The sequence below is a fragment of the Dipteris shenzhenensis genome, chromosome 6 (genome assembly GCF_047967505.1).
Source record: "Dipteris shenzhenensis isolate YYH24624 ecotype China chromosome 6, Dip_SZ_1.0, whole genome shotgun sequence".
Taxonomy (NCBI): Eukaryota; Viridiplantae; Streptophyta; class Polypodiopsida; order Gleicheniales; family Dipteridaceae; genus Dipteris; species Dipteris shenzhenensis.
Window position 1 is genome coordinate 36,856,088 of NC_141601.1, and position 17,814 is coordinate 36,873,901.

General features: G+C 40.8%; 1 protein-coding gene across 3 annotated transcripts in view; it reads left to right on the plus strand.

Annotated features, from left to right (window-relative positions):
• The window catches only part of SKB1 (SHK1 binding protein 1), a 114,971-nt gene extending 97,676 nt beyond the window's left edge, over window positions 1–17,295 (plus strand). For 2 of the 3 annotated variants that reach the window (XM_087375573.1, XM_087375575.1), the window contains exons 10-23: window positions 238–335; window positions 528–563; window positions 6,342–6,410; window positions 6,713–6,781; window positions 7,743–7,796; window positions 10,315–10,389; window positions 10,677–10,769; window positions 10,888–10,991; window positions 14,852–14,900; window positions 15,072–15,158; window positions 15,267–15,372; window positions 15,493–15,580; window positions 15,863–15,956; window positions 16,322–17,294. In XM_087375573.1, the coding sequence (XP_087231699.1) occupies window positions 238–335; window positions 528–563; window positions 6,342–6,410; window positions 6,713–6,781; window positions 7,743–7,796; window positions 10,315–10,389; window positions 10,677–10,769; window positions 10,888–10,991; window positions 14,852–14,900; window positions 15,072–15,158; window positions 15,267–15,372; window positions 15,493–15,580; window positions 15,863–15,956; window positions 16,322–16,405 (1,106 nt within the window). In that variant the 3' untranslated portion in view covers window positions 16,406–17,294. Of the gene's footprint in view, window positions 1–237; window positions 336–527; window positions 564–6,341; window positions 6,411–6,712; window positions 6,782–7,742; window positions 7,797–10,314; window positions 10,390–10,676; window positions 10,770–10,887; window positions 10,992–14,851; window positions 14,901–15,071; window positions 15,159–15,266; window positions 15,373–15,492; window positions 15,581–15,862; window positions 15,957–16,321 lie in introns of all 3 variants that reach the window. The other variant, XM_087375574.1, reaches the window with a different exon arrangement.
• Window positions 17,296–17,814: the final 519 nt, after the last annotated feature.

Genomic DNA, 17,814 nt, shown 5'->3' on the forward strand with positions numbered 1-17,814 from the left:
CGTGGTGAATAAATGTCGCTTGTTATCATGGCAATTTAATTGTGAAATACACTTGTAGTATTTGTTTATATAGAATTTTTATGTAAAATGACTTACTTAAAACTTGTCCTATTATCCTTTCATTGCTTTTTTAAGGGGATGGTTTTAGTTAAATTTAATTGGTATTTTAATGCAATGTGAAAATTTTGATCACTTATTATCTTTGGAAAAATGCTTTGTTGGTGTGCAATTGAACAGAAGAATTGTTGCCCAAACATCCACTAAAACCTTACCTAGAGTACATCGGGCATCTCTATCGCCGTATGCCTCCTCTTAGTGAACAAGAAAGATTTGAGGTAAATTGTTAGCATTTTTACTTACACTTGTATGACCATTTCTTTTCAAGATTATTGATGAAGTTTGGTCTAATCTAAGAAGTTTCCAAACTAGGGTGTTTGTTGTGCCTTTATTAGCTTGAAGCAAGAATGTTTGATAATTTGTCTCAGCAGTCTAATTTCTCTTTGATATCTGTGCGGTGGTTGTTTCAGTTGGGATATCGAGATTTTTTACAAGCTCCACTACAGGTAAACTGAAAAGCAATCATGGAATCACTTTCAACTGATGGTTAATGGAAAACGGCAGGCTATATCTATATATGGCGTTCATCATTGCTGTTTCGTTTCTTTTTTTCTTTTTTGGGAAATGGATGACACTGTGAAAAGGCTTTCCATCTTGAGAAGTATATGAACAGAACCACCTACGTGAAAAGGTGTAGGTAGTGTGCTAGCGCAACACCCTAGAACTGTAGATGTAGTGGTGCTTTGCATGTTTTCATATAGTCTTACCATTGTTAAAATGGGTTTAGAACTTCACATCCATTTCTATTAACTAGTCTTTTTGTTTGGGTTTATAGTGTGTCCTCGGACAGTCTTGTAGAGTACAAGTTAAGCGTGTGTAAAAGGAAGCCTTACAGGTAGGACATGACGAGTTATGGATTAACTTCATCATGTTTGGAGAAGATATGTGCAATGTGTGGGGGCTAGATGTGATGCTTGCTTTTTGACTCCCCAGAGAAAAGGAGCTCTAGTGGAAGCTTGAATAGATCTTACTTAGTTATGCTTTGGATTGCTTCTTTAGGAAATAAGCGGCAAATCATCCCATCCGGCATTTGGTAATAAGAGTTCACTAGTGTGCGTACTTGCACTTTGGGGGGGGGCAAAAAGTTGGTTTTCATTCTAGTGAATAAGAGCAACTGCTAGCAAGCTATTCTAAATTTCCCAAGTTTGAGAAATAAAGCCTTGCTTCCCAATCCTTGGCCATAAGGCAAGAGAAATCTAAGGTCGACAAAGTGTGAGGAGAAGAACGTTTATGTAATGAAAAATGGTTTGAGAATATATATGAAATACAAAAAATGTTAAATTTAAAAAATGTTAATTTGTATGATTGGATATATTCTAGTCTTATGAAGTATATAGAGTGACACAAATAAACAACCACTTCAATTGAGAAAAAAACAGCCCTTGCTTGAGGTTTCTAGAAAGGTAGTCCATTGGTTCAGAGTCCCAAGATACGTCTTGAATTTTACACAGCTTTAGTTTGTGTTTTCCACGCTGATGAGGGGGTATGCATACATGCTTTTGCCAGATTTGATCCGATGACTTAAACATTTAGCCTATCATTCTTCTCTTAGTATCTAGCATGAACTTGATACATACATACATACATACATACATACATACATACATACATACATACATACATATATATATATATATATGTATGTATGTAATATATGTAATATATATATGTATATAATTACATATATAGATGTAATTATATATATATATATATATGTAATTATATACATATATATATTACATATATTACATACATACACACACACACACACACACACACACACACACACACATATGTGTGTGTGTGTGTGTGTGTGTGTGTCTTTGCTACACTTTCCTTAATGGATCGAGGCATTGTAAGGCTACTCTACCTTCTCATTTTTTAGATCTTACGGCCAAGAATACTCATCTTGAAACGGTGCAAACGGTTTTGTTAAAAAGATTTGCTAAGATTGGAGCCAAAGTATCTATTCCTTATGGAAGTGTTCAGTATGTGTCTCTCATGATCTTTTGCTCGGCTGTTATGAAGCTTCAAAGCTGCATGTTTGATGGTGCTTACGGTGAAAAGTGTGCAGGAGGTATGACGGGGTAACAGTGAGAGGTCAGATGATGGATGGTGAGGAATGTTGTACATTGTGTGTACATAGGAGTGCCATAGTGTGGTGTCTATGAGAGGAGAGGGGGCTCATTGCTTGAGAAACTTCTGCCAGAAGTCCTTAAAGTTGTAAGGAAAAAGAATGTTTACAACTTGTCCTTCTTGCCCATGTAGAAGAAAGCATGCCGGTGGGCTCGCATGTGTGTCGGGCAATAAAATAGAGTCATCATAAAAATCCATAAGTGGAACCCGAGGCATGTACCCATCTTCACGTTGAAGTCCCCAATAATGAGGACTTTCGTGCGGCTCGAGAAATCTATGATGTTTGGGTACAAGACTGCGTATGGTGTAGGTAATGTCTTCTAGAGGCCTCACGGGCCTCTAATAGGATTTAGGGATATGGTGTATTCCCCAATGTCGGATCATCTCTTGCTGTGGTGGGAGGTGTGGCCTCTGATGATCTTTGTATCCTGCGTGTCATATCAAGAGTGTTACCTTTACTCTAGCAATCCCCTCTCAATAAAGCCGGGATAGATTGGACCCCACTTGTGAGTGCTCTAGTCGATCTTTGTACTGTGCATGGTTGTGTGGCTATGGCTCCACTGCCTTGCCAATCTATTGTGTCATCATCTCGGCTAGCTCCTCCTCCTCCACTCCATTGTGAAGCGGTGCCTACTTGAACATGTAGAAGTATGTGACATGCCGCTGTGTTCGACCTAGCTTTGTCTCTTGTGTCACCATCACCTCCTGCTGTTTGATCTGTATCAATAGAGTCTGTCTATCTCAGCGCATCTCGATCAAGGAGAGGCCTATGTAGACTTGATCATGAACATGGATCAGCTAAGAAATTGGTAAGAAGCCATGTCCCTGCTGGAAAAGGCAGTGATATTATTCACGAATCTCATAGTGGATTGGGCATGTACACAGAAAGTGGGCATAGGCTGCAGATTTGCTGCTCTCTAGATGTGCTTGTAGCTCTTTGTGTCTCAATCCTTAGTTGGTGGGATGAGACCTGTAATGATGACGATTCTTCGTAATGTGAGACTCATTTGTCCTCCATGTACTAAGGTTTGATAATCACTCCGTCCTCGGATACTCTGAGGAAGTGGTCATGAAAGAATTGGAGCTTGGTGGGGAAGTCTTGGCCCACACCCCCCGGGCCCGATCCGCCCAAAATAAAAATAAATAAATAAATTAAAAGTAAAATAAAATAAAAATCTGCGACATATGGAGTTGAAGTACGTTCAACCGTATGACATTGTTGATCTCATCCCATGGTTTCTGAGAGGGTAGAGCATCCAAACTTTGGGAGTCAATTCATTTAAATACCTTCACTAGACAACCATCTAGATATATGTGCATACTATGCCATGCAAACCCCCTGTTGGGCCTGAATTACTCTTATGCCGACCTCGGTAGTCTCGAGCTAGGTAGACTCCAAATCCAATGAAGATGTCACTGTCTAAAAATGGTATGGATGTGGAGTGGCGTCATGGAAAAGTCTAGACTCTATCTATACTATTTGATGAGGGTTTGAGGGCTTGCTACGCATAGTTGCCAGAAACGGCCGTTTCTTGGCAGCGAAACGGAAACAACGTTTCTTGAAAAACGGCGTTTTTGAAATGCCGTTTTGTAAAACCTGTTTTTGACCTAGACCCCCAAAATCGCGATTTCGCCGCCTGGCTCCTTTTTCCTTCTGTGCATCCTTGCTGCTCTCTCCACCTTCTCTAAGCTCTCTCCATTCCTCCATCCTTTGCTCTTGGACTCTCCATCCCGTTTTCCTCGGACCTCCATCCTTCTCTCTCCATCCTCTTCATCCTTCTCTCCATCTTCTCCATCCTGCAAGCTGCAGCTTGGCAGCTTGCTCTCCATCCCTCCATCCTTCTTCTCTCCATCCTCTCTTTAATGTTACCTGTAACCTCTCCATCCTTCTTCACTTCTACCTCTGATCCTCCAAGCTGCAGCATGATGCATCTTGATTCCTAGACTATGTTATTTCTTTTTTTATGATAGTAGATACAGTACTTACTACTGAGTATACTTTGGGCCCTTGGTGCCAGGTGGCAGCTGCTTTTTTTTATATCATCCATGGGTGCTTTTATTTTGAGTCTTGCATGACTCATGAGTCATGATCATGAAATTTGTGGATCATGAATCATGATCATCTATGGAGTCTGGACATTGGATGCTTTCAAGTTTCAAGTTTCAAGTTTCAACTTGTGTGCTAAGCTTAAAGTACTTCAAACTTCTAAATTTCAGATTCTTGTAATGCCAAACTTGTTAGTCATGATACATGTTGATTTCAGATTATTGAAGCATCATTCAAGAATTTAGAATCATAGAGGCATGAATGATGCATTGATGCTTGAAGCTTCAAGTATAGATAATTGTATTATGTATGATTTGCACTCTATTGATAATTATATTATGTATAAAAAATAAATTTTTATACATAAATTGTATCATTTTGCCGTTTCTTCCGTTTCCGTTTTGGCGGGGGTTGGAAATTCCGTTTCTTCTATTTCCGTTTCGGCTGGCAACTATGTTGCTACGAATCATATGGGACCGGAGAATCATCTATAAGCTCTCAAATCTCCTCCACTCAGTTGCCAAGAGATTAGTTATCCAAGAGAGTGCTGCGAGCATGTACGTGGGTCGTACCAGGGTATCAAACAACCATTCCTTCATTGAGAGATCATCAAATTGTACCTAACAGAAATGCCGCTTTAGTTGAGCTACAACTCCCCCACCTCTTGTAAGCCAAGCCTTGGTTGCATGAATCATCCTGAACGCGATCTCCATTGGCTTCCGTTGGTAAGTGAAATTATGTCGGTGCAACACCTCCCATGAGGTGTTGAAAATCATAACCTTGGTCTTACCAAGATTGACCATCAAATCTCTCCTTGCAAAACACATTTAGGGCCTTGAGATGTCTTTTTAAACTTGTTGCCGAGGAGTGATATGAGGAGAATATCATCTGTATATAGTAGTATCTGTATCATTGGGTTGGCAAGCAATGACCCCTCACCGCTAAGGCAATCAATGAAGGTTGTGATCTCATGAATGTAGAGAGGGGGCATCCCTCTTGTGCTCTCTATCCAATTAGATAGGCCATCCATGGTTCATACTCTACCTCTTATGGACTCATATAGACTCATCATCCCCCACATCATGACTCATGGGATTTGCATTTCTTGAAGTCTCCTAATCAGACGAGATCATAGTAATTTCCACATGTTTCCATACGGCACACACATACGGGTATGGAAGTACAGTCTCAATGCCCCTCATTATCAGACCGAGAAACCATTTGTTGGTGTCGCTGTTTATGGGGTGTTTTCAGGATCACAAGGAACATCTTGAAATGTTCCTTGTGATAGTAATTGAGAATATTAGTAAGAAGTACCAAGTGGAATTCCTTATGTCTCCTGATAAACTTTGAGCATACAAATAGATTATCCCTTGCACATGGAGACTCTCTTAATCTGGTGGGGTATTTTGAAATGTTACTTTCATTAAGGGGGTAATAGGTTATATATAATATTTGATGCACACATTATGTTATATAACCTACAAATATATACTTTAATTGGTTATATATGATTTTTGATGCGTACATTATGTTATATAACCTACACATATATACTTGAAAGTGCTTCACACTCAGAACCTGGAGATAAGAAGTTAGAAGATACTTCTGTAACATGTACCAACATTATTCCCCCCCATGCCCAGCACCCCCTTTTCCTGCATGTGCTCTCCCTCACACACACATGCGTGCATGCATGTGCAATCGATATGTGGAATTGAGCCGATGGTGGTCTTTAACACTTGTGCCCAGGTGCTGCATTTGGTATCTTCTGTTGAAAAATTTCAGGGCAAAATAAAGTGTGTGTCCTTGAGTGCATTGGTGATGCTGGGTGTTTCGTTTGATTCTAATAGTGCATGTCAGACTAGTTAAAGGATCTTTACTCTGTACATTTGAACAGTTTGTGTGTAAGAATTCACATGCCAGGGTTGTGGACGTAAACATGTTTTAGCTTTCTCTGTAAGAGTTGCTGGCAGTTCAAGAATAACCATTACTTAGACACATAGATTAATATTCTGTGACTCTTCTTTGCTTTGCATAGCCTCTGATGGATAATTTGGAGGCACAAACATATGAAACTTTTGAAAAGGACGCCACAAAATATATTCAGGTGTGTACGTGTCACCATGTCTATTTTGTTTTTGAAGCAATTGCTGAATCTTGATGTTTGGATTCTTTTGTTTAAAAGGTTCAGATCTAGGTTTTAATTGTATCTCTTGTGCTGTCGAGTTAGACATATTCATGCAATCAAAATTTGCATTCAGAAGATTCAGCAGTGCTGATACTTGAAATAACAAATGCAATGGGGTGTGCAGAAATAGCACAAGACTAGTGCGATTTGGAGAAGATTTATTATTGTCTCCTGCTTTACTGTGAATGTTAATGTCTTAAGGCATGTGGTGTTTTGAGCAGTATCAGAAGGCTGTGCATGCTGCTTTGCTTGATCGAGTATCAGAAAAGGAAGCTTCTCTCACTACAATTGTAAGTAACTCGACAGTATGTAATCATGCTATTTCCTTCCTCTTTCTTTCTTTCTTTCTAAAATCATTAGTAGCTGAAAGTGCTTTAGCCTTAACTGTAGTGTTTTATACTTTTGGGATCTTTTATGATGTGATTTGGTTATTCACTGCGGTAGAACTTGTTTTGTTTTCACAACATTAAAAATAGAACTCATGGGTAGTCTCATTCTTCTGTGCTTCCCTTGAATAGAAAGTTGCATGGGAAGTTGTCTCATGTTGAATGTGGGCAGCCACTGTTTTTTCTGTAGGAGCTCTGATACATAGTGTTGAGAAGCTTGTGTTTGGATGAGGTATCTTAGCACTTTTTGTGGTATTTAATGATCTATATATTCTTGAATGGCACTAATCATTGTCTGGGCAATTGATCTCTTAATGTCAAGTATTGTTTTTCAGAAAAGAAAATGTCACTATTGTGCTAGTAATTGGATTTAGTTTAACCTTTCAAATGCTATAAGATCTAGAGTCTTGTAAGATAATGAGCATTGGGGTACATGCATTGATGTAGTCTGTAAGGCAACATATAAGTATAAATAAATAAATAAGTATACTGTTGTAATCTTCTAGAACTTTAACTGTGTAACAGGGATCTAGTGTGTGTGTAAAGAGGCTCTCAAAGTTTTCAAAAGAGGAACACTTTTAATTCCTGGAATAACTGTGCTCCGTAGGTGTGTTAGCTGATTCTTTCATGGTCGCCATATGTTTAGCTAACCCGATTGTATCGTCTCCCAGCTTTTCTTTGTTCATTACACTGTAAGGCGTGCTTCATTTTTTTTTGCTGTCCTTTTGCCTCTACTACATTCCATTTGTGTGCATTTGACATATAGAATTAAGCTTGAGTTAGGTTTGGATCATATGTAGTGACTATTTGACAATCATTATCCTGCTAGTTTCGACTCCTGAAACTCCATTTGTAATGTGTTTAGGTTCTGATGGTTGTGGGAGCAGGTCGGGGTCCTTTGGTTCGTGCATCTCTTCAGGTTGGTTTTTCGATGACCATACCAAGGGATTCATACTGTGTTGAGATAGAAGAGCTGTAATTGAAATACAAAACACAATTGCTTGGCGTTTGAAATGACTGCTTCAATATTTTTATCAAGTCATATAAAACAAGTTTTGGCCTCAAAGATCATGTGTGGGTGATAGTAATATTAAAGATGAACAAACATGGGTAGCCAGGATGAGACTATAAAGATGATGGAAACACACATGCAGCGTGTGCATGTGCAAGTATGTGCATTCACGCACAAATGAATTCTCAAAATGTATGCTTGTATGGGCCTGTGCATCTGCATGTTTATAAAAGACAAACAAACGAACAAATTTAATATAGATAGATAGATAGATAGATAGAGAGAGAGAGAGAGATTAACGTCCTCGGGAGGCCTGTCGAGCCTATGGGACAAAGTACACCAATCGAAAATAGCTTGTACAAGCTTGGAGGGGCTGAAGCAAAGGGCACGCTAGGGACCTTCCTGAGTGCTATGATAAGGTAAAGCTAACGAGCTTAATAGCTCAAACAAAACTCAAATCTCAAGTACAGACTGAAAGCTGAGGCTCAGAATTCGAAGCCCGGCACCATGGTTGCTCTCTGGTGAGCTGCGAGGATATCTAGAATCTGCATCTGTTGAGCTGTCTCGCGCTGTGGCAGAGGACATGGTGTCCTCGATCTCTGGATTTGATGGGCTATGTCAAGAGTGACACCTTGTCTCTAGCGGAGGAAAGTAGCACACCGCAATGAAGATCGGTCGTGCCTCTGGTATCTGAATTCTAATCCACATGTGCCGTGCATGTTCCTCTTTCCTAACTGCTGAAAGGAGTGGCCTGAGAGCTGATTTGAAGAGGACAGCCACACCCCAAGAGCCTAGTACTCGACTATAGGCATTCTTTGTGTCGCAAACTTCACTGCTCTGCACCGTCTCTTCCTGCTGATCCATGTTCCCTTCAAGTCGGCCATCTCCTCCTTCTCTATCCTAGTGTGTTTAGGGGCTGACTTGAAGGCATAGAAGTCGATGACGTGTGTCTTTGCTCGATCAGTCTCCTGTGGTGTTGTTCCCTCCTGTTGTCTGATCTGCATCTCCATCAAAAAGAGGCCAAAACAGACTTGGTCATGGAAATGGATTAGGCGGGAGAGTGGTTCGAAACCGTGCCCCTCCAGAAAGAAGCAGTGGTATCATCCTCGGATCTCGTAATAGGCAGGACAAATGCACATGAAGTGCTCCTCTGTCTCTACCGTTGCTAATGTGCATAGTCTTTAAATCCGCCGCTCTCGAGGTGTGCCTGCAGCCCTCCTTGCCTCAATCCACAGCTGATGAGATGAGACACACATCTGTCCTATAGCAATCCTTAATGCATGTATGATCCGTTTGTCCTCGAGATACTAGGACCTGCTGATCAGTCCATCCTTTGATACTCTCAAAAAGTGGTCGCAGTAGAACTGGACCTTGGTGGGGAGCTTCTGGTCCCTCCCCCAAGTCCGTGATATGTAGAGCCAACTGTATGATATGGTTGATCTCATCTTGCGGGATCCGGAGGGTTGGAGCATCCAGGCTATATTGAAAGGGGGTGAGGCGATCCATTTGAATACTTTGGATGTGAAACCGTTTGGATATGCGTACATACCAGGCTATGCGGACCCCCCTCTCGGCCAATCGTCTGGATGACTCTAATGCCAATCTCGGTCGTCTCTAGCTAGGTAAGGCCCATACCTTGTGTAAATATGCCATTGTCTAGAACATGGCATCAATTTGCTATTGCCACCCCTTTCCTCGCAAACCATTCCTTCCCCGCCTGCGTGTCGTGCAAAGAAAAAAGGAAAGAAGGTTGGCCTTAATTAAAATAAGCGAGTCCCATTTGTCACTTTGTACCCTCATTTCAATGGGTCTCACCCTATGATCTTCTATTGGCAGTAAATGAGCGACAATGAAGAAAGCCAACAGATTACTCGTTAAATAATAGGATTCTATTTGCAGCATCCTTTGAACTTTTATTATCAAATACATGTACACTTTAGATCCACGTTTCTTTACTTTGTTAACTGCTCACGATGGCAGCTTATGCTTGGGTACTACTGATGAGAACATAGAAAGTAGCTTAGCTTGCTTAGTTTTTTTGTTTTTTATTTCTCATTTACTTATAATTTTGTTCAAAGTTGTTTACAAACTCCCTTCTTTCCTTTTGTTCTTTTGCTTGGTTTATAAAAAGTTTACTTCATAGATTGGATATATTCAAGCTGTATGAAATATATATATATATATCTGGTGTGATTGTCTTCACTTTCGTAGTGTTACGTAACATTGTCATTCTAATGCACGTTTTCAATTTATTTCCTGTAAGGGGAAAGTAGGAGTGACTTTCCGATCATGTGATATGTATGTGGGGCACGTTACTTCTTAAAATACTTAATGTGTGGCTTTATCACATTTCTCTTATTAGCGGCAGATATTTTATTTGGGCTCAAAATAATATGAGTGGCCCTTTGTTTGCTCTTTGTTGCAGGCAGCAAAAGAGACTGGAAGGAAGCTACGCATCTATGCTGTAGAAAAGAACCCTAATGCAGTGATTACACTTCATGTAAGATCTTTGCTCCCGTTTTGGGTTCCATCAACATAAACTCAGAACATTACTGACTCCAATGTTGTAATTTCTGCAAGGGTGCCTTCATATATTTCTAAATCAGCTTTTGGAAAATAGAATGCCTAAAACAGAGAAGTTTTGTTTCCATTGACTTGAAGGGTGCAAGAAAAGCTATTGCAATTGCTGGTGACCTCAGTAGTAACCATTTTAATTTTCCCTTTCCTTTAAGCAATAGGGGATTGTTCTTTGTTCTTATTCAAACTCCTTGCTACTGTTGAAGACAGCATTTGATAAAGCTTGAAGGCTGGGAGGATGTTGTAAAAATAGTCTCTTGTGATATGCGTCAATGGGCAGCCCCTGAGAAAGCAGATATTTTGGTATTCCCCTATGTCTCTTTCCCTAGCACACCATCAAAGCTACGGAGAAATTTGTTATTTTGGTCAGGATGCATGCTTCCTAACTGGACGAGCAATTATTACATTTTGTGAATACCAGGTAAGTGAGCTGCTTGGATCCTTTGGAGACAATGAGCTTTCTCCTGAATGTTTGGACGGTGCCCAAAGCTTTTTAAAGGATGATGGAATTTCTATACCCTGCTCGTAAGTGGACTAGCTTTTGGTGTCCTTTTTAAAAATACAACAATGGACATATAGAGATTGACCTTATTAGGTTATCATGAAACAATAACTTGTTTTTAGTTTCTGTCATAGTATCTGGTCTCATTAATTGGATGCAAATAGGGGATCACCATAGTGTCCATGTTTTGTTCAGGGGCTCCAGGTTGCCATGATACGTAGGTGAGGTACTTGATCTTAAAATAGGCTAAGGTCTATATGTTTGGGTGTGCTCATTAGGTTTGGATAGTCACTTCTGATGAAGTGTCCAATGTTTTTTCAATAAGAGTAGAGCGCTGGTACTTAAAACTAAGTTTAAAAGGGACCATCTCTGCAATTTCCTAGATACAGCTGTCATTGGACATGTTTTCATTTTTGGTAAATGGCAATTTTGCGAGGCACGTCTCCTCCTAAGTCTTAAATAGGCCATTTGATATTAAACCCTTTCTTGGTATGTCATGCAGGTGCTGATTTTTGTCTCATTAGTTAGGCTCCGAACCAATGATGTTACCGGATAAAGGCATTTTATCTAGTCCTTTACTTATTGCATCAGAGCCCTGCATAACAACATTGAAGTGCAAAACTTACTCTTTAGAAGGCTGCATAGTCCTGTCGCCCAATGGGGCCACACCTGCTTAGCTTCATTTTGATTAAATTTGCATCCAATTTTATTTTTGATGAATGTGTTCTTTTATGTGTGGTTTCCTAGTCAACATACTAGCCGTGTTATGAATTATGGTTTGTACTCTTCTTGAGTCAGGCTTCGAAGAGTGTGAAGTATACTATATGTTAAGAAAGACAAAAGCAAACTAGTCAAACCAAGGCCCCACATGATGGATTAAGAACTGAAATTATGGAACATACATCAAGCCGGAGAGCCAACAAATGTCTAGGAACTGCAAAACGTTGAGGATTCTGGGTTGTGGGTTTGAGCTGAAGCTGAACAAGTGCAAGGTTTAGCCAGATGGTGCCCAGGTTTCTGTTCCGAGGTAATATAGGGCGCTAAACTGCAATAGCTGCAAGAAAGGGCATCTTTTTAGTTCCGTGTTTTATCTCGAATTGCAAGAGCTCTAGAAGCAGGAAAATGGTCTATAGAATGTAATAGTGGTTTAATTACACTAATCCAATCCTAGGATCAAGCGTAGAACCTAGTTTAGTTATTCTAACCAGACCATTACAACCTATCTCCATGACTCAAATGCACGCTTATAAAAAGAGGGTCTAAGCACAATTAATTAGCCAACGCTTCCTAGGCTATACTTTGAGCTATTTGTGGCCTTCCCTCCATTTCCACTTCACACATTTGGGTGTCAGGCCAGGTTTCTCTTGCTCCCTGCTCATTCCCGTGCTTGCCCAAGCATCCAAGACAACTTCTGTCTGGGATCAACCACTGCATTTTTTGCATTTGGGCAGCTCTTGGAGCTACTCTAGAGCAGGCCCCCTTAGTTCTAGATTAATTCACCTCTTTTTGGGGTGTTTTTAAAGCTGGTCACTGGTTTTTGAGGTAGGTTTTCTATTCTAGACTTGTTGCAACCTTTTTTTGAGCAGGCCACCTCTATTTCTGAAGATTTTGGAGGGTTTCTGTAGACCTTTTGCAGATTTTGAGCTCTTCAGGTGTTGCTGCTGCTGCTGCAGTTTTTCTGCAGTTTGTGAGGTGCAGTTTGTGAGGCTTTTTGCAAATGTTCTGGCGTTGAAAGATGTGCAACATCTGCTCTCTATCTATTGTTTCTGGAGGTGTTTTCACAGTGTGCAGGATGTTTTTGACCTGTTTTTAGGTTTTGGCCCGCTGCAAGGCCTGAACAAAAGTGCAACCTAGTCCACAAAGAGCCTGCAACAAGCCACTGTGGACCTGTACAGCTCCAAATGCAGAATAGGCTTCACAAACAGCCGAAAGTCTGCCGATAATGCTTCCAGATGCTGCGCCTCATAGTCATGACTCGTAATTGTACCAACTGCAAAAACCCCACAATCTCTAGAAAAGTTGCTGCAACCTGTGGAAAAGCTGACACCTTGTTGAGGCCTTGCAACTTGTCTTTCCTTTTAGTAATACAAGAGAGAAAATGACTTGCTGTAATTTCAGAAAAGGGGTTTATTTTACAGGAAAAGTCAAGTATTGTAGAGTTGGTGGTACTTATCCGACTCCTACTTCACTTGAGCCGAAAAACCACGTCAAATGACCTCTTCTTCCTTCTCTTTAGCCTTTCTTCCTTGTTTTTATGCTGTAAACTGGTGCACTCCGTTTGGGCTACTTGTTTTGAGTGGAATGGAGCTCTAGATACCGTTATAGGGGGTACTTGGTTGGTGGATCACGCCCTTAAAATCTTTTTCCGATCCGACTTTTCGTTGGGGAGAACCGGGGGGGGGTCTCTTTTCCTCATGGTTTAAGGGTTTTAAGGGTCTATTCGCATAGGGGGGAGTCCTCCCGTTAGGACACCTCGTTCCCCGTCCAAAGACAAAAAAAAAACCAGAGAAGCCCCTTACCTCAGGGTTTCAAATTTCAGGATTCGTGGCTCCAAATTTCAAGATCTGCAAGAAACATGCAAAGTTTTACTGCAACCTTGCTTTCGTCTCGGGAGATGCAGCAGACCACGAACTTAGCATAGGGGTCGGCCCAAGGGCTGGTTCGCGCGCAGATCTGCAAGACTCCATTTACATCTTCGTCCAGCATTGTGTCGTGTACGAATCTGCAGACCTCTGTGCGGGTGTGTCCTGCACCCTTCTTCCGCCCGCCTCTCGACATGCGCGGCCTTTCTACTAATCACGGATTAGTGATTTCTCTTGTCATGATAGTTGCAGAGTTTTATAGCTTTTCTGCTGACAGGGGAATGAAGAAGCAAGGCCAGGCAACTATAGTTGACTGCCTGGCCTTGCTGAAATGCACAGGACGACGTATGCTGATTTGCCTGGCTCTTTGTTCCCCCTTTCAGCAGAGTCGCTATCAAAGTCCGCAACCTCTGGTCGTTGGTCACCCTCGAGGCTAGGTCAAAGAAGCAAGGCTACCCCAAGTCGAAGAACCAAGGCCAAGCCAGCACCATGGTGACCAAAAAACGTGTTTTGCCATATTGAATTTTCTGCAATGTCCCTTTTGGTTGTTGGCCTATATAAGGTACAGTGTGAGGTGAAGAGCATGTGGTAAGCTTGGCAATACTGCTTAGAAAAATGATCCTATGAATCATGGTCAAGCCTTACGATGCTAAGTGGTAGTTTGAATGGAAGGTCAAGTTGCTTATATTTCAAAGGGTAAATCTGAAAGGTTACTTTATGTTCTCCCTGACTGTAAAGTTTGTGAACTGGATTTTCTGTGACATCCTTTGCTATTTGGGCTATTTAAGTTGGTGTTACTTGGATTTAGACTGAGACAATATTGAAGCGCCAAGAGAGTAACAAGAGGCAGACAAATGAATGAGGTGTCTGAGCTTCAGTTTTATTTCCCATCCTATACATTCGGCTAATCGTCTATGTGCCATTTCCTTCTTGTTTCTCATAGGCTTATGGGATAAAATAAAACCTTGCCCCTTCTGGGTAATTGCCTTCATGTCTCTCCTGCGCAACCATATTCTAATCACCTATTTCGACGAAAAGTCTTAAAAAGGTTGCAGACTGCATGAAAGTAATGTTGAGCCGGTGTGGAGAGGCTTGCTAGAATCATATTAAAGCATGATTTATACTGGAGGGAAGGGAGGACATGTGTGAGTGATTATGTTAGAAGTGGTGAAGGTTGTGCAAGTTCTTGATGATGCACATCAAGGAATGCGGGGAAGAAGTGTGTTAATGGGTTTGTGCTAGTTGGTTGGCATCAAGATTTCATGAATGTGAGACAATTTTGTGCTGACTTCTCTTTGCAGTTATACAAGCTTTATTGCCCCGATTACTGCCTGCAAGTTGCACAATGATGTGAGCTCACTAAGAGACCTTTGATGGATATTTATTATTTTCCTGATTTCTTGTTTGTTTCAAATATTATTTCCACATTCAGAGGTGACAATGTGCAATAATTGAAAGGGATTTGAATTGTTACTCTTGTTTCTGCCAGTCATCCCTTCTTACATGATATCCATGCTGCAGGTCAAGTCTTATAATGATCTTGCACATTTTGAAACAGCATATGTGGTCAAGCTCCACAGTGTTGCAAGATTGGCGCCTCCTCAGCCTGTGAGACTGCTTTTCGTGTTTCATTGCAAGAAATACATATCATCTGTGATGTTCCATGTGCTAAGGGCGGGGAGGATTTTGACGACTCCTGAATCTGTCATTCAACAGGTGTTCAGCTTCAACCATCCTAACTTCTCTTCGAACAAGGATAACAGGCGCTACAAAAGGCTTCTTTTTGAGTTTCCATCTGACACGGGGTCAGCCCTAGTTCATGGTAACAATGAGACTTTGGCCAGAAGCTTTGAAGAACATATTTATTTTGTTGAACAAAGTCTTGTGTTCTAGCTTGAATTAAACTTTGTGGGCTGCAGTCTTATCGGTCAACAATTTGCAGGATTTGCAGGGTATTTCGATTCAACGCTTTACAAAGGCATCCATTTGGGCACGGAACCTTCAACTGCGACCCCCGACATGTTTAGCTGGTATAAGTATTTTCTTAAATCTCAAATGTCACAACTACATGTTCAACCAATGACACATGCATACAACATTTGTGCGTGCTTGTGCATGTCTTGTGTCCATCCGTGTCCGTGTCCGTGTCCATGTCTCTGTATGTCTCTGTCTTGGTTTCTGTCTGTGTCTGTGTCTGTGTGCCTGTCTAGAAGGGGGGTGAGGAGGTGGGATTTGGGATGGAGTGTGGATTTGAGGGTTTACTTTTATCCACTTTGCTTTATTTGTACTAAAATTTGTCTACATGTGTGAAGGTTTGCAATTTTTTTTCCACTGCGCAAGCCTATGTATATTCCAACTGGCTCTGTCATGGATGTTCACTTTTGGCGCTGTGTTGGAGCAACGAAGGTGCAAGATCTACCCATCATGAAAACTTTAGTGTGTCTGAATAATTTTAGATTATACAAAGAAAGAAATTTACAATATGCTCAGTCACAAAATACTGTAGCACCCAAAGTTCTCCAGTTCCAATAACTTCAAAAGATAGTGGCGTTCATGTCCATCTGTCCCCCTCCCATTCAAGAGGTTATCTAGTGAAAGAGAAATAACGGCATGGCAGACATGTAAACTTTTGGAATATGTTCTCCACTGAACATATAACTGCTACGTGGAGGTGTCCCATTCACACAGAATGTAATCTGAATTGATAGAATTTATTCTGAGCACAACAGATCTTTCATTTCAAAAGTATATTCACTAGTCTTTGCTTGCAGGTCTGGTATGAATGGGCGGTTACAGCTCCTTCTGTTTCACCTATTCACAACGCAAATGGACGCTCTTATTGGGTTGGATTGTAACAGAGAACGATGAGTTAGACGTGATTGATGTCACTAGTTTCAGATAATCATGTTATCCACAACTGAGTATGTTGGTTTTCTGGGCATGTATACTTCGAGGTTTTCCTTGATCTAGTTGTTTGTAGCAGGCATTGGTTTAAACAAAATGCATCACTAAAACAGAAGCTGGATGCTTCTTTGTATTTAAGCATTTTTGACATAAGTTGTTCTCAGGTGATGCATGATAAGATAGAATATCCCTGTGGATAACCTAGACATAAGAGAGACACCTGTGACGTTGTCTGGCTTGCTATTCAAAGAACCATCTTTGCGACGTCGTAGGCAGGCTTATTTATGATGAACAATCCAAGTAATCATTTTTTGACGGCATGGAAGGGACCCTTGGGACTAACATAACTCCACATTGGTCTATTGTGAATTCAGCCTCTGCTAGAAAAGCCTTCTTAAAGCACTTGCAGGTGTTTTTGCTCTTGAAATAGTGGCCATGAGGAACGATGAAGATGTACTCATGCCACCTAAAGTGAGAAAAATGGAGATGTAACCCACTGGAGATGGATAGGTATTGGAAAATCAAGTACAGATACATTGGGATTTATGGCCACCAATGTTAAGACTTCATATGTGTACAGAATATACTATGATGGATGAGGTGGACATGATTGGTATATAGGGGATTTTTTGTATATGTAGACGATAACAAAAGGTCTACAAACTGCTACTGTCTCTCCTGCCATTCACCCTGTTAATTTAGCGGTCCTTTCATGTAACTTAAAAAGTTCCTTTAGAAGAGATCAATTGAATTCTACATTACGTTGTTGCAATTGATCAAGATGGTGATGGACTTGAAGGAGCCTATGAGGGTTTACTAGGAAGACCACCAAGTGCATTCTAACTTGTAGGTGGGACAAGACATGTGCTTTATTTCCACACACACACTTTTTTTTTTGGTAATATCCAGTGCATATATTTATATGATCATAAATTTACATGATGGGAGGTCTCCAAAATGGAGAGCATCCCAAAGTTCAGAAGCATAAAAAGAAAAGTTGTATGCAAGAAGCATCCATATCACCCTCATGGCAGGCATCATATAAGGATTGCCGCAATGAGGCTCGGAAAGATTCATGACTTGTGAATCTGCCGACCTAAGTATGCCAAATTATGCTCACTCCAGATTGTCCAAAGAGCCCAATATCGCACCCAAGAGAGAAATAATGAGTATTGAGACAAGGACTTCATAAATCTGTCAAAGAGCCAGAAATGTTTCCCAAATCTGTGACTCGGGAAACGGATCCGAAGATAATCTGAAATTCTCCTGAGGAGGATCTTAGTACACGGGCAGTGCCAAAGCAAATGAATAACAGTCTCTGAACGAGGTTGACATCTTAAGCATGTGGATGGTGCAATGC